The sequence below is a fragment of the Nerophis ophidion genome, linkage group LG17 (genome assembly GCF_033978795.1).
Source record: "Nerophis ophidion isolate RoL-2023_Sa linkage group LG17, RoL_Noph_v1.0, whole genome shotgun sequence".
Classification (NCBI taxonomy): Eukaryota; Metazoa; Chordata; class Actinopteri; order Syngnathiformes; family Syngnathidae; genus Nerophis; species Nerophis ophidion.
Window position 1 is genome coordinate 19,392,090 of NC_084627.1, and position 22,934 is coordinate 19,415,023.

General features: G+C 40.8%; 2 protein-coding genes across 2 annotated transcripts in view; one reads left to right on the forward strand and one right to left on the reverse strand.

Moving 5' to 3' along the window:
- Window positions 1–625: 625 nt before the first annotated feature.
- Window positions 626–12,235, forward strand: LOC133536173 (alpha-synuclein-like). Its single transcript, XM_061876462.1, has 5 exons — window positions 626–1,025; window positions 1,235–1,264; window positions 4,273–4,415; window positions 11,695–11,766; window positions 11,837–12,235. Exons 1-5 carry the CDS (start codon window positions 905–907, stop codon window positions 11,849–11,851), a joined length of 381 nt encoding a protein of 126 aa, XP_061732446.1. The 5' UTR covers window positions 626–904; the 3' UTR covers window positions 11,852–12,235.
- A 626-nt stretch (window positions 12,236–12,861) lies between these two features.
- nop14 (NOP14 nucleolar protein homolog (yeast)) overlaps window positions 12,862–22,934 on the reverse strand; it is a 28,407-nt gene continuing 18,334 nt past the window's right edge. Inside the window, exons 13-19 of the mRNA XM_061876461.1 lie at window positions 18,850–18,951; window positions 17,891–18,044; window positions 17,662–17,821; window positions 15,987–16,134; window positions 13,775–13,893; window positions 13,544–13,699; window positions 12,862–13,464 (exon numbers count right to left, since the gene is read on the reverse strand). Coding sequence (XP_061732445.1) covers window positions 13,368–13,464; window positions 13,544–13,699; window positions 13,775–13,893; window positions 15,987–16,134; window positions 17,662–17,821; window positions 17,891–18,044; window positions 18,850–18,951 — 936 coding nt within the window. The 3' untranslated portion in view covers window positions 12,862–13,367. The remainder of the gene's footprint in view (window positions 13,465–13,543; window positions 13,700–13,774; window positions 13,894–15,986; window positions 16,135–17,661; window positions 17,822–17,890; window positions 18,045–18,849; window positions 18,952–22,934) is intronic.

The following is a 22,934-nucleotide window of genomic DNA, read 5'->3' on the forward strand; positions in this document are numbered from 1 at the left end:
ACATCACACTCAAATGTTCACTGCATGCCTTTGGTAAGTGCCTGAGTGAGAAGAGGTTTTAAGATAATTAGCGCATGCTTACTTTTAGCGCATGCCTTTGGTAAGCACAGGAGTGAGAAGAGGTTTTAAATTAATTAGCGCCCCGGCGGCAATTCAAGGAAATACGGTATATATTTTTTAAAACAATTATGATCACTTTAAAAGCGGTATATAATAAATACAATATGAAAAAAAGTATATAATAAATATGTTGTATATACTTAATCATAGTGTGTCAGGGAAAAAAATAGAAATGCGATCATAAAATATACAAAAGAATTATATTTATTATATATATATATATATATATATATATATATATATATATATATATATATATATATATATATACGCAGCTATGACGTCATGTCTCTTTGTGAGTGGCGTGTGTGCGTGATGGTGTCTGTCTCATCATCAGTATCACAGCCTTCATCACCGAGGTGCGTGTGTGATTGTGTAACTAACACATACATATTTTTAACACATTTAACACTTTTAAGACATTGTCGTGTCGATGGAGTTTGGGGCTGAGCGAACCGGTTTGACTGGAAACTTCAGCCCGGAAGTCAGACACTAAGTTAACGCACAACAGGTGCGTGATTAGTGTCTCTGTGTACGGTTATAAATATATAGCCTATATATATTTTTTTAACATACATCATATTACGTCTTGTGCGTTATTTAATTAAGCGACTATTAATATACGGTTCTTTTTTTCCGCCCTTCAGCTATAATTAAGCCCTACAGGTGGCACAAGTCTACATCCGCTGGAAAAAGTAGAGCGCCGGTGTGCCGGTGGAGTGAGCAGTGATCCGCTCGTCACTTCTTTTCGGAGACAACAAGAAGACAGCAGCGGACGTCAAACATGGACTCTCTTAAGAAAAGTTTCAACAAGGCGAAAGAAGGTGTAGTGTTCGCGGCAGAGAAGACTAAGCAGGGCGTGACGGGAGCGGCCGAAATGACCAAAGATGGGGTCGTGTTTGTCGGTGCGTTCACTCACTCATTCATTCATTACTATCAGCTGCTGATCAGTCTCATCCACACATTCATGGCTTCATTTCACCTTCAATTGTATTATCTGCATTTTATTAATCCTTAATGAAATCCTTAAATTTTACACATTGCATTACTTAATGTATTATTTTATATTTAATTATTAATAATTTCACTCATTAATCTACTTTTTTTTTCTCAGGCACCAAAACAAAGGATGGCGTCACAACAGGTATTGATTAATTTAAGACCTTATACAAAAATATTTTTTTTAATATTGTATTTGACGTATGCTGTGTGTATACGGTATGTGTGTGTGAATTGTTCTATGTGTGTTTTTAAATAATTTACATGTATCCATCCATCCATTTCCTACCGCTTGACCCTTTACGAGCCTATGTCAGCTACAATCGGGCAGAAGGCGGCGTACACCCTGGACAAGTCGCCAACACAGATAGACAACATTCACACTCACATTCACATCAGTGGTTCTTAACCTTTTTTGGAGGTACTGAACCCCACCAGTTTTATATGCGCATTCACCGAACCCGTCTTTTGTAAAATATATATATATCCATCCATTTTCTACCGCTTATTCCCTTTTGGGGTAGCGGGGGGCACTGGCGCCTATCTCAGCTACAATCGGGCGGAAGGCGGGGTACACCCTGGACATACACCCGTGTGTGTATATCACTAAATTGGCCCTAGTGCGTGAATGTGAGTGTGAATGTTGTCTGTCTATCTGTGTTGGCCCTGCGATGAGGTGGCGACTTGTCCAGGGTGTACCCTGCCTTCCGCCCGATTGTAGCTGAGATAGGCGCCAGTGCCCCCCGCGACCCCAAAAGGGAATAAGTGGTAGAAAATGGATGGAGATATATATAATTTTTTTTTCTTTTTCAAATTCAAGACAAATTTATGTTTTTTTACTGGTGCACAAAATGAACCATGCATGAACATCACCTTGTTCAAAGAACCAAACCAACACAGTGCATTAACTCATAACAAATTACACAGTGTGACTTTTGCTCTTTTGCTGTATTCATAATATGCCGATCGGTAGAAGTTTTCATTTACACGATGAGTCGGGTGTGTCTTGACATCCGCGGCAGAGGCTCCACCGAACCCCTGAGGCCAACTCACCGACCCCCTAGGGTTCGATCGAACTCAGGTTAAGAACCACTGCACTAGGGCCAATTTTGTGTTGCCAATTAATCTATATACATACATACATGCATACATACATATTCCCTTTGGGGTCGCGGGGGGCGCTGGTGCCTAGCTCAACTATAATCGGGCAGAAAGCGGGATACACCCTGGACAAGACGCCATCTCATCGCAGGGCCAACTCAGACAAAATTCACATTCACACACTAGGGCCAATTTTGTGTTGCTAATCAATCTATATACTTTATTATATAATTTATATCACACCTTTTTTTATTCATAATACATGGTGATAAAAATTGTGTACTTTTATATGATGTGTATCATAACATACCTTTTTACTTTTGTGTTTTGATATAAAACATTGTTTGGATGATCTATTTTTTTATTACAAATTATAGATTTGTACTTATCGACCTCTCCGTGGTGTACCCTCCTTCCACCCAAGTGCAGCTGGGGTAGGCTCCAACCAAACCAAAAGGGACAAGTAGTAGAAAATACTTGCACACTAAATGGCAGCATTAGGTACATGTGCCCAATCCATCCATTCATCCATTTTCTACCGCTTATTCCCTTTCGGGGGCGCTGGTGCCTATCTCAGCTATAATCGGGCGGAAGGCGGTGTACACCCTGGACAAGTCGCCACCTCATCGCAGGGCCAACACAGATAGACAACATTCACACTCACATTCACACACTAGGGCAGATTTAGTGTTGCCAATCAACATATCCCCAGGTGCATGTCTTTGGAATTGGGGGGAAGCCGGAGTACCCGGGGGGAACCCACGCATTCACGGGGAGAACATGCAAACTCCACGCAGAAAGATCCCGAGCCGGGGATTGAACCCTGACTACTCAGGACCTTCGTATTGTGAGGCAGACGCACTAACCCCTCTGCCACCGTGAAGCCTGGATATATATATATATTTTTTTTCAAATTGTTGATTTGTACTTATCGACCTCTCCGTGGTGTACCCTCCTTCCACCCAAGTGCAGCTGGGGTAGGCTCCAGCCACCTCAAAAGGGACAAGCAGTAGAAAATACACGCACACTAAATGGCCACAACATTAGGTGCGTGTGCACAATCCAGTAAGATAAAATACAAGCACTATATACTAAATGGGCTTCACGTTGGAAGAGGGGTTAGTGCGTCTGCCTCACAACACGAAGGTCCTGAGAAGACGGTTCAATCCCGGGCTCGGGATCTTTCTGTGTGGAATTTGCTGTTCTCCCCGTGAATGCGTGGGTTCCCTCCGGGTACTCCGGCTTCCTCCCACTTCCAAAGACATGCACCTGGGGATAGGTTGATTGGCAACACTAAATTTGCCCTAATGTGTGAATGTTGTCTATCTGTGTTGGCCCTGCGATGAGGTGGCGACTTGTCCAGGTTGTACACTGCCTTCCGACCGATTGTAACTGAGATAGGCACCAGCTACCCCAAAGGGAATAAGCGGTAGAGAATGGATGGATGGATATATACAAAATAAATACATTCATAACCTACTCTATTACATAGTGGTGTTCTTGTGGTACTAATTGGTTGTAAATTCTATACTAAGTTCTATTCAGAACACCCAATACAGCTAAATGAGGTACGTTTAAATAGTAAACTACTACAATATATTAAAATGTCTGTAAATTGTGATTGATTTCTATGGAGCACTTTTATTTTAGCTTATTGGATTGTGCTTGTGTACCTATTATGGGATCATTTAGTGTGTGTGTGTATAGGAACATAATTTCTACTAAACGAGCACATTGAGTCACCATGTGAAAAAAAAAATACAGTATAAAGGTAAGTATGGTGTGATATTTCCCTGAGGGAGGTTTGCTTTGATAAACAAGCGCAGAAACCAAGGAGACCTCCTCGAAGGCATTCACATGTGAGCTGCTTTTTAAAAATGCACTTTTTAGTGGTCTATGAAATGTTTTTTTGGTTGTTGGAAAAGGGCAAATAGTGTTTATTGCTTTTGCAGTGAAAGTTGAATCGTGATGTTACATTTCTACATTCATGATATCCTCACAATAAGCAGTGTTTAAAATTGTCTTCCTTCAATGCTAATCCTCTTTCTCCAGTTGCAGGTAAAACAGTGGAGGGTGTGAGTCAAGTGAGCGGAGCTGTGGTTACCGGGATGACTAATGTTGCCCAAAAAACTGTGGAGGGGGCGGGCAATATTGTCGCAGCCACCGGATTGGCCAAGAAGGATCCAGCCAAACCAGTAAGAACTCATTGTTGGTGCAACACCTTTCAGGAAAAGGAAGTGTTGTGATTTGTATTGTTTGTATATTCTGATTCCTCACATAAACCACAGGAATATATTTCAGTAATAACAGAACAAAATGTTGTCGAAGTCATATCGCATGTTTATACCTTGGAAAATTGGAGATATTCTAGTAAAATTAGGACTATTGCCCCACCCTCCCAAAAAATGTGGGTTTTACTCTTGCATTATTTTCATTGATTTAAATAAAAAAAATCCTAAATTATAAGTGCTCATGAATGTTCTTATTCATCCAGGTCAGGCCTGGGCAATTATTTTGACTCAGGGGCCACGTTTAAAGAAAGAAAGAAATGTGTCTGGGGGCTGATTATCTATTTTTAGGAACACTAATACAAAACCTCACAATGTCTGATTGAATGGTAAAAACGTTATAACAGACTGCCTTAAAAAAGTAATGGAATTTTTACTTTTTCTATGACCGATAAAACACTGTATGTTGACAAAGTATAAATGTCACACCCCCTTTCGATCGACATATTTTACAGTCAAGTGAAACGCGACAAAAATACAACAAACAATAAAATATGAACGAGAAAGGTACAAAATAAACCCACCTACAATCTAATACATCACTCAGCTTTAGAACTTTGTTGTGAAAGTCTCCTTCCGCGTCTGTGGAAACGCTTCCCACCCACACTGCTTGGTGCCTCGTCTGAGCTGCTGTGATGTAGATTACCATAGTAACTAATTAGATTACCATAGTAACTAATTAGATTACCATAGTAACTAATTAGATTACCATAGTAACTAATTAGATTACCATAGTAACTGGTATATCATCCATAAGCGCAGATTCCAACCATTGAAATACTTTGTATAGTTGAAGATTTACGGTCATTAGAAAACATGACTGCACATCATAATGGCAGCTACACTTTCCATCTTAAAGATCTAAAAAAAAGTATTTGGGAATGTCCGGCGGGCCAGATTCAAAAGCTTAACGGGCAGCATGTGGCCCCCGGGCCTTAAATTGCCCAGGTCTAATCCAGGTCATTGTAATCTCAGGGCATTCAATCGATCACAACTGGACTGTTTGCTTTGTTTTGGAAGACGTTTTGCCTTTTATCTGAGTAGGCTTCATCAGTAAGTACTCATTGACTTGGATTGGTCAGATCTACAGTTGTGATCAAATTTATTCAACCCCCACACAATTTTGATGTTTTAGCAAGTTGGACATTTATTCTGTATTTTGTTTTTAGACATCAAATAAAGATGTGTCAAATAGACAAATGCAACTTGAATTGAATTACAACATATTTTGTAAATAGCAAACAGTGTCAACTTAAATTGTAACACTGTATTTTACAAAATACCAAAAAAGGAATTTTTTCTTAATATCTCATTGACAAAATGATTCAACCCCCTAGTTACATGCATCTTTAGTACTTAGTAGAACACCCTTTGGCAGTAATTACATCCTTCAAACGTGATACATAACCGGACACAAGCTTCTTGCAACCATCTACAGGTATTTTAGCCCATTCCTCTTGGGCAAAGGCCTCCAGTTCATTCATATTCTTGGGCTTGCGTGCTGCAACTGCCTTCTTCAAGTCCCACCAGAGCTTTTCTATAGGATTTAGGTATGGCGACTGTGAAGGCCACTCCAGAGTCTTCCAGCCCTTCTTCTGCAACCACTCTGATGTTGATTTGGAGGTATGCTTGGGATCGTTCTCCTGTTGGAAAGTCCAACGTCTCCCAAGCCTCAGCTTCGTCACTGACTTCATGACATTTGCAGCTAATATATCCTGGTAGGAAATAGAATTCATAATGCCTTGAACGCGCTGGAGATTCCTGGTACCTGAGGCAGAGAAACAGCCCCAGAGCATGATTGACCCCCCACCATGCTTAACAGTGTTCTTCTCTTTGTAAGCTTCACTTTTACTCCTCCAGACATAACGTTGATTCATAAGCCCAAAGAGTTCCAGTTTTGTCTCATCACTCCATAGAACAGTTTCCCTAAACCTTTTGGGTTTGTCCAGATGATTTTTGGCATACTGGAGTCAATTTTCCTTGTGCTGGTAGTCAGAAGTGGGGTGTGCCTGGGAGTTCTGGCATGGAGGCCTTCATCTCGCCTTATTGTCTGGGATGAAACCTGCGTTCCCCCCTCTGCAATGTCCTGTTGTAGTTCCTCAGCTGTTACCCAAGGGTTTTTTACCACCGTACGCTTCAAACACCGGACAGCAGTTGCACACAGCATCCTCTTTCTACCACGTCCAGGTAGTGTGCCTTTAGCTTTAAACTTGTGAAATATGCTACCAACTGTCTCTCTTGGAATGTGTAATGTCTTTATTTTCTCATATCCATATAATTTCTTATGAAAATAAATTACCTCCTCTCTTGACTTCTTTGACCACTCCCTGGACTTCACCATGTTGCAAATACATCATTGACCATCTGCAAGAAGCTGAGCGTCAGTCTTTTTCAATCAGTTTAATTGTTGCTCGTTATGGTTCTAATCACATCTACAGCTGTTTTCAACACCTGATTGAAAATACCTTATTCAAATTCTGTTCTTAAGAGTTATGATCTTCAAGGGGTGTTCTACTAAGTACTAAAGATGCATGTAACTAGGGGGGTGAATCATTTTGTCAATGAGATATTAAGAAAAATGTCCTTTTTTGGTATTTTGTAAAATACAGTGTTACAATTTAAGTTGACACTGTTTGGTATGTTACAAAAATAATGTTGTAATTCAAGTTACATTTGTCTATTTGACACATCTTTATTTGATATGACTATAAACAAAATACGGAATAAATGTCCAACTTGCTAAAACACCAAAATTGTGTGGGGGTTGAATAATTTTGATCACAACAGTATTGTCTTGCAGTGTGTATATAAAACGTTAAAATGGGAGGCTTTTGAGGTTGTTTTAGAGGGCTTTGAAGGCTACAGTGGGGACTCCCATTAGCTTCATCTTGCAAGTGTGTTTTTATATTCTCTTTAAAAATAAAAGATGTGTTCTTGTCTCATGATTGTGATCGATAGGCAAAGTTCTGAAAAAAGTGCAGTTCCCTTTTTAAATAATCATTAAATATTATCATTACATTTATTTACAAAAAATAAACATTTCCTCTAAGGTACTTTTTGTCATAGTATTCAAATAAAAACTAATCTCTGTAAATTAGGTATTCACCTTAATTTGTAATTTTGTAAAAAAAAAAGTTTTGAACTAAAATTAGTTTGATTCTCTCAATTTCATTCACTTAAACTTGACTTTTTTTCTAACCAAATAACATTGCATTGGTTATAAAGTGATTCATGCTTGAATCACGATTGTTACGATTTATTGAAGATCAGTTGCATGTCCTCCCCGTGACTGCGTGGGCTTCCTCCCACCAAAGACATGTGCCATGAATTGATTTACGTGGACCCCGACTTGAACAAGTTGAAAAAACTTATTCGGCTGTTACCATTTAGTGGCAAATTTTACGGAATATGTACTGTACTGTGCAATCTACTAAGTTTCAATCAAACACCTGGGGACAAGTTGATTGGCAACACTAAAAGGTCCCTAGTGTGTGAATGTTGTCTATCTGTGTTGGCCCTGCGATGAGGTAGCGACTTGTCCAGGGTGTACGCCGCCTTCCGCTCGAGTGCAGCTGGGATAGGTTCCAGCACCCCAAGAGGTAGAAAATGGATGGAATTTTTAAATGCCTTTTTAGCCCACCTTTGCATATACGTCAGCACCAAAGAGGAGCTTTTATAATCTCAAACCTGTTTAGAAAAGGTATTACAATTTTATTATGACATTAAAAGTTTTAGTTTGAATGGAATTGTCACCCCGAGAATCAGAATTTAATCAAACGCAAGTGGTAAGATTCTCATCCGTAATGTTTATAATGAACATGTTTCTCGTAAAATGACAAATTTTGCACAATGTTGACTATTTTTATGGATTTTTTTTTGTATAACAAACTTTTCTTTTATTTCATTGTTACTTTTAAATCTTTTATTTGTGCGGCGGAACTCATTTTTGACTTTATTTTTGAGGTTCTGAATGTCCATCCATCCATCCATTTTATAACGCTTATTCCCTTTTTGGGGTCGCGGGGGGCTCTGGTGCCTACCTCAGCTGCAATCGGGTGGAAGGCGGGGTACACCCTGGATAATTCGCTACCTCATTGCATGGCCAACACAGCACGACAGACAACATTCACATTCACACACTAGGGACAATTTAGTGTTGCCAATCAACCTAATGTATTCTTTTTAAATTTAGACACATTTTTTTGCAAAATGTTCATAAAATCGCCACAAAATTTTTTTTATATTTTTCTCACAACTACAGATGTATTATGGAAAATAATTACTATTCCCCATAAAATTATACTATTTGGGTAAATATTTGTTGTGCACCATTTTGACCAGAAGGTATTTATTTCTGTGCAATTTTCTTCCCCACCAAAACTATCCGAGCATCATTTCTTCTGCAGGAATGTCTACCACTGACATGTTCCCTTTGCCCACATTTGACCTGATCCATATTGACAATGTTTTCTGCCCATCGGGTTCTTCCTGCCAGTTTGGCTGCTAATAAGTGGGCTCACATTGCAGGTAGTGTTAAACCCCTGGAGGGCGACCAGCCTGACGGAGACACCACATGTGTGTCTAATGACCAGGCAAGGACATTTGCAAGGTCATCTTGTCATGTGACGCTAATGGGGTGTGACAAATTAAAGGCATGCAAGCAGTAGATGTACAGAAAAGACATTATTGATTTTTAGAGTGTTGGAATATAATGACTAGAAAATCAGACAATCATTTGTCACATTTTGACCTGTGGAAAATTGCGAAGCCATCTTTTTACCTTCTGGCTGTCATCAGACTGACTGATGGCTGACGCCGAGAAGCAAGCGGTAAAGATGAAGAGCACATGTAAGCCACGTTGAACAATGGCTCAAGGTTACGGAGCCATTTTGATAAACACGCAGACGTAAAATGGAGGAGGAGGGGTGGTGGTATCGGTCCTCCTACCATGTGGAACATGATGCTACTATTCAGGAAATCATACACATTATCCATGGACTAAACAGGTGCCAAACCTCTGGCTCATGTGACAAAGGTGGCTCACAGAAGCATTTGATCTGGACCGTCCTACAATAGTGAACCCTTACACTATAGAAGACATTGAAGGAGTGATGGGTGAAACACAGAAGCAGCAGTGAGACTCACTCATGTCTCCTTGTGCGTTCAAGAAAAATAAACATTCTGCGTCCTTCGACTGAAGCATCAAACTGTGTTTTATCAAGAAGTGCTTCTTTTGACTCACGAGCAACAGAAGTGGGAGTGGTGTTTGACTACAGTTTTCATCGCCATCATAGATCTAAACAGAACTAAGGAAGGTTTTGATATTATAGCGCCAAATAAAATTAACGTTAGGGTTCTGCCTATTTGACTCAATGACCAGAGTTGCACATTTCATATTCCTTTCTGCGCAGCAATTCATTTAAAAACATTTACGATACATTTTATTTCAAGATAATTACGTATTCAATCCAGCAGAATGCGCTACTTAGAAACACCAATGCAGTATCAGTGCGCGTCAATACAGCCTGTGAGTGTCCCACACTGACCGAGGCATCATTGACTAGGGGTGCACAAAAAAAAATATATATATATATATATATATATATATATATATATAAATATTTATAAAATATGACATGGTTTATAAACAAATGATTAAAAATAACGATTTTGATTTGATAAATTATATATATATATATATTTTTTTTTTTAAGACATTTATAGGCCATCTCCTTGCTACCAGGATATTTTCTAATTAAGCAATAGATATCGGTCTATTACTTGACCACTTCTGTTAGCTATATCTTTGTTTATTATGTACATTTTGCAGCTGTCACATACATTGTAATATTGTACATGGTAATTGGGATTTGTTATGTTATATAAACATATCAGTTTATAATATATACTGTGTATATATAACATGTAAATATTACATATTTTATATTGCTACTATGGTACATTTTAGTCTACTTTATACCTACATTATCCTTTTCATCCTTTGTAACTGAGCTACTGTGTGGAACGATTTCCCTTGTGGATTGATAAAGTTTGTCCAAGTCTAACTTGTTTTGAAAGTTTCCTTATAATTATTAAAACCACATGATACATTGCGAGAATCTTTTTGAATTGTGAGTCAAGAATGGGGTGGGATTGTTAGGTGCCCAAAGATGAACACAATTATCATTTAACCAATGAGTTTGTTTTTGTAAACTAATGTAATACCATATTTTTCGGGATATAAGTCGCATTTTTTTTCACAGTTTGGCCGGGGGTGTGACTTATACTCAGGAGCGACTTATGTGTGAAATTAACACATTACCGTGAAATATCAAATATTTAGTTTATTCACATAAGAGACTAGACGTATAAGATTTCATGGGATTTATCGATTAGGAGTGACAGATTGTTTGGTAAACGTATAGCATGTTCTATATGTTATAGTTATTTGAATAACTCTTACCATAATATGTTACGTTAAAATACCAGGCACCTTCTCAGTTGGTTATTTATGCGTCATATAACGTACACTTATTCAGCCTGTTGTTCACTATTCTTTAGTTATTTTAAATTGCCTTTCAAATGTCTATTCTTGGTGTTGGTTTTATCAAATAAATTTCCCCAAAAATTGGACTTATATTCCAGTGCGACTTGTTTTTTTTTTTGCTTCTTTATTATGCATTTTCCGCAGGTGCGACTTATACTTGTATGTATTATTTCACCTTTTTAAAAAAGATTAACAGTATGTCATGATTTAATAAAAATTGTTACTTATTTCCAGTTTATGTGCCACGGTCTCACAATATTCTCACTTTCATTTCACAACTTTTGTCTTTTTTTATCTTCTGTTAAAAAACAAACACTTCTCATATTTGGCTATCATATTGTTTATTACTCTATCATTTATTTACAAATTCCAATGGATGGTTCCTCATTTTCCAACCTTAATTTGCAAGTGTGAAGTAGGAGAGCCGCAAAGGAAAAGTAATTGTCGCTTCTTTTTTAGTCCTAATACTTTCTTATAGTCCGAGGTTTGTTGTAGTCATCGGAGTCGTTTATTGATGGTTTAAGTACGCTCGCTGAATGTCAATGTCAAGGCGACACTATACAGTACAGAAGTAGTTTTGGGTTACAGGAGCGAACGAGGTTCTAAAAGCGCAACTTCCTGTTTGCGTGTCTTCCACAGGGCGAGGACAACTCGGGCGGGCAGGATGTGGTCCAGTCGCCCGTTGATACCAACGTTGCCGACGCACCAGTGGTGAGACACTGAGAAACATTTAGTACATCAAGTACACAAACTGTAACCAAGTCTTATTCTCTTGCCGCAGGACAACACAGCTTGAAGTCAACGTTTTACGAAGAAAAGATGACCGTAACATTCCATGTTGCTCTGACAAGTTGGTCCTGTGTGTGTGTGTGTTCTTCTGGTTGGATGTGGGTTGTGTATTCCTAATATGCATCTGCATATCAGCAAATGTACCTCAGGTGTCTTGTGTGATTCGTAACCAAACGTCATTGACATGACAATGCCACTTTACCTTAACCGTGTGTGTGTAACCACCTGGAATATTCCACAACTACCCACCCAAGTGTCTATGTGAACAGTACTGTAGTTTTATGGTATACAAATGTTTGCGTCTATCTTGGAATTTCGTCAGATTAACTTTCCGAATTACTGCCGTGCATCTTTATTTGGATTGTAGTGTTGAATAAAATGTAAACTTTCATTGAGTTCCTAATTGCAAAACTAACGTGTGTTGGCTTACTAAACTAGAGTACCAGGTATCCATCTTTAGGGTGCGACATTTGCTAAAGATATTTTATTGCCTTAAAATGTTTCAGTACCAATGATATAAAATACAAATGCTATTTTTTAAATATAGATAATATATTTTAAACTTTACGTACTAGAGGTGAGGGAAATCTATTTTTAAATGCATTGCAATTCGACATGGACAATTTAGAATAGATTAGTAATTGTGAATCGATTTTATTTATTGGAAAAAAGTAATGCAAACAGTTCTAAAATGTGGCTGACTTCAGTGAATCTATTATAAATGCACTGTTTGTTTAAAAGTTACAAATAAAACGCTTATTTAGTGAAACTAAAAGAAATGTAAAACTGCATCAATCTACATAAATTAAAGATGCATCTATAACATTTTTATTTGAATCGTGAGGTGCCCAAAGATTCCCAACTGGAATACATACAATCTAAAAAGTGGGAGAAAAAAAGTTGTAATACACATTTTTCTACAAAAAAAATAAATATAATTTAAATTGTTTATTCAAGTAGATCTAATAGAGATCCCTGTTTTTTAAAAAGCCTGTAAGATGCACATGAATCTTGGAATATTTGCTCATTTATGTCAATATTTTTATTTTGAAATTGGACAGGATACATTACAAGTATGCCTAATGAACATGTCTGTTATGTCCAAAGAGCTCTTTTGGGGCCTTTTCTGCCCACTTCTAATTTTTATTGGCTTTCATTATATTTTAAAGATAAAATGTAATTAAAATATTACAATATTTGCTTTGTCAACTGCAACACAAAGCCAAGATGTGTATCTGTCTTCAAATCATCCTACATTGGAGTTTATGCAGCCTTCAGTTGAAACAGCAGTAATTGAACATTAAATATCAGCACAAGTATGTAAACTGTAGTTTCAACTGTCCCAAATAGGCAATGAAAATAAGAAGAAAATGGATTGAAAGGCACTCCATGGTTATTTTCGGTGGACAAGTTACGGATTCCAATGAGCTTATTTAGTTTCAGTCCACTTGAATGTGTGCACCAATTCATAGAAGTCAGAGCTAAAAAAAAAAAAAAGACAAAACCATTTGAAGTTTCCAGTTTTACTTCCTCTTCTTCCTCTTCATGGCCTTCCACTCTCCTTCCTGCGTGGCCAAGCTGCCAAAAAGCTCCTTCACCTTCCTCTTCCTCTCGGCATCCCTGCAAAGGAACACCAGATAGAAGTTGAAGGGTGCCTGCAAGAAGTGAAAACACTTGCCGCACCCAACAGGATCCGTACCTGTTCATGACCTCGCTGAGCTTCTCCCTGGCTAGGAAGCGCGTGTCCTTCCTGATCTCCCGCAGCGCTCCCTTGAATTCTCTCTTGTACTTGTGACGCACTCGCTCCTTCTCTTTCTCCTCCTTGGTGACGCCGCGCTTCTTGCCGTAATCAAACCTGGAGAAAGACGAGTGGTATAAACCAGCAGACCCATAGCTCCGAGTGTTTCTGCACATTTGTGTTTACACTTACACCTCCACAATCTTGGGTGTGAACAGCTTCAGAGGGACAGGCTTCTTCTTGTCAAAAACCAAGCGGCTAAGAGCTGCTGGAGTGTTGTTGATAACCTCCAGGATCTCTGTTTGCAGCGCCTATTTTGCAATTTGAAAAAGTAACAATGACTACAGACTACTTGGTCTACAATGTGGATCAGATCCAGATTAAACCTGGACATTGGATCTTCTCATCCTCTTGACTTCATATCATACATGTAAAGCAGTCTCATTTTTTATTTCATAATTGTTTAAAAAAAAAGTTTCCACAGATTAAATCAGTGTTTTTGAAGAGTATACTAATTCAAATGACTGTTTTTAATCAGTATTTTTTGAAATATTTCAGAAAAAAAAATTCAGATTAAACTATTTTATTCTTTTTAGTATTTGAGTTTTAGAATAGAATAGAAAGTACTTTATTGATCCCTGGGGGAAATTCAGCACCACAGTTCACTTACAATAGACTGGGAACATCATTTGAGTTGCACAATCACAAAATATATTTAAACTGAATTTAGCTAACAAAGTACAATTAGATGCACTAAATATATTAAATCATCTTAATTTCAAAAATTGTGGTAGGATTTAATTTCTGCATTCTTGTTTCAGACAGGACTGCAATCTGTTTGTGGTGGTGGGTTGCATGGGGCCATTGCAATGTTTAAAGTTAAAGTACCAATGATTGTCACACACAATAGGTGTGGTGAAATTATTCTCTGCATTTGACCCATCACCCTTGATCACCCATTGGGAGGTGAGGGGAGCAGTGGGCAGCAGCGGTGCCGCGCCCGGGAATCAATTATGGTGATTTGACCCCCAATTCCAACCCTTAATGCTGAGTGCCAAGCAGGGAGGTAATGTTCCATCTTTATAGTCTTTGGTATGACTCTGCCGGGATTTGAACTCATGACCTACCGATCACAGGGCGACACTCTAACCACTAGGCCACTGAGTATGGATACTGTGAAAGACAAAGTGAGTAAAAACACTGAAAAGCCAGAAATGTTATAAATGTGTGGAACAATAATTGCTTCCATGTTTGCCTCCTAAGAAAACAATACAAATTCCATGAATTGTCCCTAATTGCACTTTTGAAAAATCTAAAGATGTCTGAATACTCGCAAAATAAATATCAAAAGCTGGCACTTTATGTTAACTCTTACCCAGCATCATCTGTGTGTCACTAAAGTGTGCCAGCCTGTGGAAATGTACGTACAGCAGCCATAGAGTTGGCTTTCCACAACAACGTCAGACACATCTCAACTTAGTCGGACTGCGGGTTTTTGTGCTTGTTACATGAGGCCCCCGGTGCGTATGAACTGTCTTAAGAAACAGAGTTATGATGTCATCTACTGTTCAGTGTTGGAACAACAAGCCACTGACACTGAGTACTATTAGAATGTTTACAAACAAAGGCCAGCAGGGAGCAGTACATCTATTCACACTATCTGTGGTGAGCCATCCATCCATCCATTCATTTTCTACCGCTTATTCCCTTTGGGGTTGCGGGGGGCGCTGGTGCCTATCTCAGCTACAATCGGGCAGAAGGCGGTGTACACCCTGGACAAGTCGCTACCTCATCGCAGAGACAGACAACATTCACACACTAGGGCCAATTTAGTGTTGCCAAACAACCTATCCCCACCACCTAGAAATTAGGGTACAGGAAAATGTGGGGGGTAAGAAAATACAATGAAATGTAACACTATAAGAGTAAATACTGTTTTTACATGAAATAACCCCCTTTGGTCACCTTTACACTTGTTTAATCCGACACAGTAATGCTGCCTGAGGTTAAACCAATCAGTGGCCAGCATACAGAACTTTGGGCTCTGATTGGTTGGGTCTCATCTAGTGTCAATTACTAATGTACTATGTACATTTTATACTTTAGTCTTTTTTAAAAGCTGGGAAATGCCTAATTTAGACCCAAAATATATAGACTGTGCTTTGGAAAAATAAAAGCCACAAACTTTGAAGCGCACTGTCGGGGACGACTGTGCACCCTGAACTTTCATTCCAATAACACATCTGACACAGACTTAGGTTATAATTTGTTGAATAGCTTTTTTTAGTGTAAGATTGTTTTTAAAAGTTATTTTAAAAAAAAATTCCACTCAAAAAATTGTCAACAGTAAAAAAAACACACAACACGCCTTGGTGAAGGTAATAAAACTGGCAGTAGAACTCACCTTTAAAGGCTCGGGTAATAACTGAGAAGACAGGTGTTGTGAAAGCAGCGTTCTGATTGGCTGGAAGATGTGCCTGAAGGAGGCAAGGTCGCTGTAGAGCAGACAGCATCTCTTCACCAGGTCCATGCAGGTGGACACACACGTCAACCTGGATGACGACAACAACCGCACACAGGTGCAATAAGAGGGTGGAGACCTCCGCCAAGCAAGGCCAAATTCTTTTCATACAACTTCATTGGAACTGTAAGAAAAAAAAAGTTCCCCACTATTAAGGAAAGGCTTCAAGGAAAACTGCACTTCAGGGGCCAATTTAGTGTTTCCAATCAACCTATTCCCAGCTGCATGTCTTTGGCGGTGGGAGGAAGATAAATATACACACATATATATATATATAATATATATACACATATATACATACATACATACATATATATATATGTGTGTGTGTGTGTATATATCAGTGAGGTGCTGTCAGGGGAGGCAAGCGAGGCAGTGCCTCACCTGCCACCAGGTGGCTTAACCTTGAGATGTTCCAAAACTAAGTAATAAAATAAATTTTAATATTTCTCTTTTGGTTTATGCTTTCTATGTGATTTTGGTGTGGTTCCTGTATATTTTGATGATTTGCATGGTCAAAATTGCGGAAATTCCATGTTTCCTGATCAAAACAATGCAGCAGATGAGAAGTGAGGCAGACACAGGCGGTGCCTCCACGGCTACACACAGTGTGTATTGGGCATGCGTGCGAGGGGGCGCATGCTTGTTGCCACGTGGAAAAGGCAGGTCTTGAGGCAGCAAGTACCTCTGCCTCAAGGTAGGGGGCGATATATTGTCAACATGCAGTTCAATGCCTCAGCAGTACTCTGACTCGCCACACTGGGAGAAGTGGGGGCGCTCAAGCTAGCAGACAAAGGTCTCTCCAGCGGAAGCTAGCATTTTTTCCTTTTCTTTTTTCTTTAACTGTATTTATAACAAACATGACATTTTTATTAGAGTAAGCCAGTGTTTACTCTCTAATGTGCAACTTAAATCAACAATGACTAGAGCTGCACAAATGAATTTAGGTAAAAAAAATTAAAGAAGATAAAAGTATGTATGCCTCACCTGGTGTTTAGTTCACCACACGTCACTGGTGTATGTATGTATGTGTATATATATATATATATATATATATATATAGAGAGAGAGAGAGAGAGAGAGAGAGAGCGAGAGCGAGAGAGAGGGGGATGGAGAGAGAGAGGGGGATGGAGAGACAGAAATAGAGGCATTCCATAAATCCAGATTCCAATGTATGTGTTTTGGTCTGTATTGTGGATGATGGCCAAAATGTCCCTAAAAAGTGCAGTTTTCCTTTAAGACAATAATATAAAAAGGCACTGACTGCATGATTTTCCCCACATTGAATCTTTTCTGAAATGTTCAAGTTTTAGCAAGCACTGCAGTACAGCCCACGCAAAAGCTGTTGTGTGAAAGCGCCTGCTGGCTCACCAGTCATTGGGAAGGCTAAATTATCTCTGCGGCGACACAGGTGAATGCCACAGGGTCCAAATTGTTGTTCTTTGCACACACAATAATACCATAAAACAAGGTAACTTTCCTATGTTTTGTCCCTTCAACTACACAAGATAAATAAAAAAGATCCATTTGCATTTTCCGCTCAATTCCGGTCACTTACTTAAAGTGATCTCCTTCGAGGTCCTTCAAAGCAAGGTGCTGTGTAGCAGAAAGTGGCAGCTGGCTTTTGTTGTCCCAGCTTTTCCAGGATTCAGAGTCTGACAGCACCAACAGATTGCTGTGCTTCCCACTGGCCCTAAAAGGTGGAATGACTATGTAACCTGCAAGAACATTTAAAAAAATAAAGTCAGCTTAGTGGCATGGAGTCCTGAAGCCCAAACCAACTGTACCTGGAGAGCTCTTGTCCTGCACGGCCAGGTGCAGCGTTCCAGTCAGGAAGTTAATGAGCTCGGGCAAGAAGCGCTTGGAAAAGGAGACATACTCCACAGCCAGACAGCACAGGACTAAACCTGATGTCACATCCTGTAATGATCTCACTGGACACTGCAAACACACCACAGTGTTTTAGTACAATAAACAAAAAAAAACTTTACCCTTAATTAGAGATGTCCGATAATGGCTTTTTTGCCGATATCTTTTGGAAAACAAGGTTTCCAAAATAAATCAATTTAAGTTATAGAAAAAAATGCCAACATGGCACTGCCGTGTTTATTATTGAAGTCACAAAGTGCATTATTTTTTTTAACATGCCTCAAAACAGCAGCTTGGAATTTGGAACATGCTCTCCCTGAGAGAGCATGAGGAGGTTGAGGTGAGCGAGGTTGGGGGGACCAAGGTTATATTGTAGCATCCAGAAAGAGTTAGTGCTGCAAGGGTTTTTTGGGTATTTGTTCTGTTTTGTTTATGTTGTGCTACGGTGCGGATGTTCTCCCGAAATGTGTTTGTCATTCTTGTTTGGTGTGGGTTCACAGTGTGGCGCATATTGTAACAGTGTTAAAGTTGTTTATACGGCCACCCTCAGTGTGACCTGTATGGCTGTTGACCAAGTATGCATTGCATTCACTTGTGTGTGTAAAAACCCATAGATATTGTGACTGGGCCGGTACACAAAGGCAGTGCCTACGTCCGTGTACTCTGCTGGGTTTTAAAAGGTCATAAAGGTCAAAAATTGTACTTTTTGAAACCGATGCCAATAATTTTGAAACAGATACCGATAATTTCCGATATTACATTTTAAAGCATTTATCGGCCAAAAATATCGGCAGTCCAATATAATTGGACATCTCTACCCCTAATGCTTGCTTGGTGCTTTCTGTAAAGCATGCTATAATAACAAAGTGCTGTGTACCTTAGTGAGCGCTTGGCCAATGTAAAGGAGTGCAGGTGTTGTGACAGGATGCCTGAAATCCGACGTGGGAAACAGCAGTGCCGTCACTTTCAGATGAATAAGCTTGAAGAACACAGAAATATATAAATGTTAGGGTTGTCAAAATGAAAGTGTTTGCGGATTTATCCATCTGATTAAAATTTTAATCACAATAATAAAGATACACAGCTAAGGCAGTAACCATGTCAGATAAATGATGCTAACATTGATTGAATGCTAAATCACGGTACAGCAGGGGTCACCAACCTTTTTGAAACCAAGAGCTACTTCTTGGGTACTGATTGATACGAAGGGCTACCAGTTTGATACACACTTAAATAAATTGCCAGAAATAGCCAATTTGCTCAATTTACCTTTAATGAATAAATCTATAAGAAAAATGGGTATTTTTGTCTTTTTTTTTCCTTTTACAGAAGGTTTTTTGTAGAGAATAAATGATGAAAAAACACTTAATTTAATGGTTTAAAAGAGGAGAAAACACGAAAAAAATGAAAATAAAATTTTGAAACAGTTTATCTTCAATTTCGACTCTTTAAAATTCAAACGAAAAAAATGAATAGAACAACTAGCTAATTCGAATCTTTTTGAAAAAAATTAAAAATAATTTATGGAACATCATTATTCATTTTTAATTATAGAATTTTGATTACATGTTTTAAATAGGTTAAAATCCAATCTGCACTTTATGATATATAACAAATTGGACCAAGCTATATTTCTAACAAAGACAAATCATTATTTCGTATAGATTTTCCAGAACAAAAATTTTAAAAGAAATTCAAAAGACTTTGAAATAAGATTTAAATTTGACTCTACAGATTTTCTAGATTTGCCAGAATGATTTTTTTGACTTTTAATCATAAGTTTGAAGAAATATTTCACAAATATTTTCTTCGTCGAAAAAACAGAAGCTAAAATGAAGAATTAAATTAAAATGTATTTATTATTCTTTACAATTAAAAAAAAAAATAGTCGAACATTGATTTAAATTGTCAGGAAAGAAGAGGAAGGAATTTAAAAGGTAAACAGGTATACGTCTTTAAAAATCCTGAAATAATTTCCATCCATCCATCCATCATCTTCCGCTTATCCGAGGTCGGGTCGCGGGGGCAACAGCCTAAGCAGGGAAACCCAGACTTCCCTCTCCCCAGCCACTTCGTCTAGCTCTTCCCGGGGGATCCCGAGGCGTTCCCAGGCCAGCCGGGAGACATAGTCTTCCCAACGTGTCCTGGGTCTTCCCCGTGGCCTCCTACCGGTTGGACGTGCCCTAAACACCTCCCTAGGGAGGCGTTCGGGTGGCATCCTGACCAGATGCCCGAACCACCTCATCTGGCTCCTCTCGATGTGGAGGAGCAGCGGCTTTACTTTGAGCTCCTCCCGGATGGCAGAGCTTCTCACCCTATCTCTAAGGGAGAGCCCCGCCACACGGCGGAGGAAACTCATTTCGGCCGCTTGTACCCGTGATCTTATCCTTTCGGTCATGACCCAAAGCTCATGACCATAGGTGAGGATGGGGACGTAGATCGACCGGTAAATTGAGAGCTTTGCCTTCCGGCTCAGCTCCTTCTTCACCACAACGGATCGGTACAACGTCCGCATTACTGAAGACGCCGCACCGATCCGCCTGTCGATCTCACGATCCACTCTTCCCTCACTCGTGAACAGGACTCCTAGGTACTTGAACTCCTCCACTTGGGGCAGGGTCTCCTCCCCAACCCGGAGATGGCACTCCACCCTTTTCCGGGCGAGAACCATGGACTCGGACTTGGAGGTGCTGATTCTCATTCCGGTCGCTTCACACTTGGCTGCGAACCGATCCAGCAAGAGCTGAAGATCCCGGTCAGATGAAGCCATCAGGACCACATCATTTGCAAAAAGCAGAGACCTAATCCTGCGGTTACCAAACCGGAGCCCCTCAACGCCTTGACTGCGCCTAGAAATTCTGTCCATAAAAGTTATGAACAGAATCGGTGACAAAGGACAGCCTTGGCGGAGTCCAACCCTCACTGGAAATGTGTTCGACTTACTGCGAACCAAGCTCTGGCACTGATCGTACAGGGAACGGACCGCCACAATAAGACAGTCCGATACCCCATACTCTCTGAGCACTCCCCACAGGACTTCCCGAGGGACACGGTCGAATGCCTTCTCCAAGTCCACAAAGCACATGTAGACTGGTTGGGCAAACTCCCATGCACCCTCAATAACCCTGCCAAGAGTATAGAGCTGGTCCACAGTTCCACGACCAGGACGAAAACCACACTGTTCCTCCTGAATCCGAGGTTCGACTATCCGACGTAGCCTCCTCTCCAGTACACCTGAATAAACCTTACCGGGAAGGCTGAGGAGTGTGATCCCACGATAGTTGGAACACACCCTCCGGTCCCCCTTCTTAAAGAGAGGAACCACCACCCTGGTCTGCCAATCCAGAGGTACCGCCCCCAATGTCCACGCGATGCTGCAAAGTCTTGTCAACCAAGACAGCCCCACAGCATCCAGAGCCTTAAGGATCTCGTCCACCCCTGGGGCCTTGCCACCGAGGAGCTTTTTAACTACCTCAGCGACCTCAGCCCCAGAAATAGGAGAGTCCACCACAGATTCCCCAGGCACTACTTCCTCATAGGAAGACGTGTTGGTGGGATTGAGGAGGTCTTCGAAGTATTCCTTCCACCTATCCACAACATCCGCAGTCGAGGTCAGCAGAACACCATCCGCACCATACACGGTGTTGATAGTGCACTGCTTCCCCTTCCTGAGGCGGCGGACGGTGGTCCAGAATCGCTTCGAAGCCGTCCGGAAGTAGTTTTCCATGGCTTCCCCGAACTCTTCCCATGTCCGAGTTTTTGCCTCCGCGACCGCTGAAGCTGCACACCGCTTGGCCTGTCGGTACCTGTCCACTGCCTCCGGAGTCCTATGAGCCAAAAGGACCCGATAGGACTCCTTCTTCAGCTTGACGGCATCCCTTACCGCTGGTGTCCACCAAGGGGTTTTAGGATTGCCGCCCCGACAGGCACCAACTACCTTGCGGCCACAGCTCCGATCTGCCGCCTCGACAATAGAGGTGCGGAACATGGTCCACTCGGACTCAATGTCCAGCACCTCCCTCGTGACATGTTCAAAGTTCTTCCGGAGGTGGGAATTGAAACTTTGTCTGACAGGAGACTCTGCCAGACGTTCCCAGCAGACCCTCACAATGCGTTTGGGCCTCCCAGGTCTGTCCGGCATCCTCCCCCACCATCGCAGCCAACTCACCACCAGGTGGTGATCGGTAGAAAGCTCCGCCCCTCTCTTCACCCGAGTGTCCAAAACATGAGGCCGCAAATCCGATGACACAACTACAAAGTCGATCATGGAACTGCGGCCTCGGGTGTCCTGGTGCCAAGCGCACATATGGACACCTTTATGTTTGAACATGGTGTTTGTTATCGACAAACTGTGACGAGCACAAAAGTCCAATAACAAAACACCACTCGGGTTCAGATCCGGGCGGCCATTCTTCCCAATCACGCCTCTCCAGGTTTCACTGTCGTTGCCAACGTGAGCGTTGAAGTCTCCCAGTAGGACAAGGGAATCACCCGGGGGAGCACTTTCCAGTACTCCCTCGAGTGTTCCCAAAAAGGGTGGGTACTCTGAACTGCTGTTTGGTGCATAAGCACAAACAACAGTCAGGACCCGTCCCCCCACCCGAAGGCGGAGGGAGGCTACCCTTTCGTCCACCGGGTTGAACTCCAACGTACAGGCTTTGAGCCGGGGGGAAACAAGAATTGCCACCCCAGCCCGTCGCCTCTCACTGCCGGCAACGCCAGAGTGGAAGAGGGTCCAATCCCTCTTGAGAGTAGTGGTTCCAGAGCCCTTGCTGTGCGTCGAAGTGAGTCCGACTATATCCAGCCGGAATTTCTCGACTTCGCGCACTAGCTCAGGCTCTTTCCCCCCCAGTGACGTGACGTTCCACGTCCCAAGAGCTAGCTTCTGTAGCCGAGGATCGGACCGCCAAGAGTCATGCCTTCGGCTGTCGCCCAGCTCACAATGCACCCGACCTCTATGGC

Coding starts and splice junctions, on each gene's coding strand:
- LOC133536173 (XM_061876462.1), top strand. CDS start 905: ATGGACTCTCTTAAGAAAAGTTTCAACAAGGCGAAAGAAGGTGTAGTG. Junction 1,026..1,234: donor AGATGGGGTCGTGTTTGTCG/GTGCGTTCACTC, acceptor TTTTTTTCTCAG/GCACCAAAACAAAGGATGGC. Junction 4,416..11,694: donor AGAAGGATCCAGCCAAACCA/GTAAGAACTCAT, acceptor TGTCTTCCACAG/GGCGAGGACAACTCGGGCGG.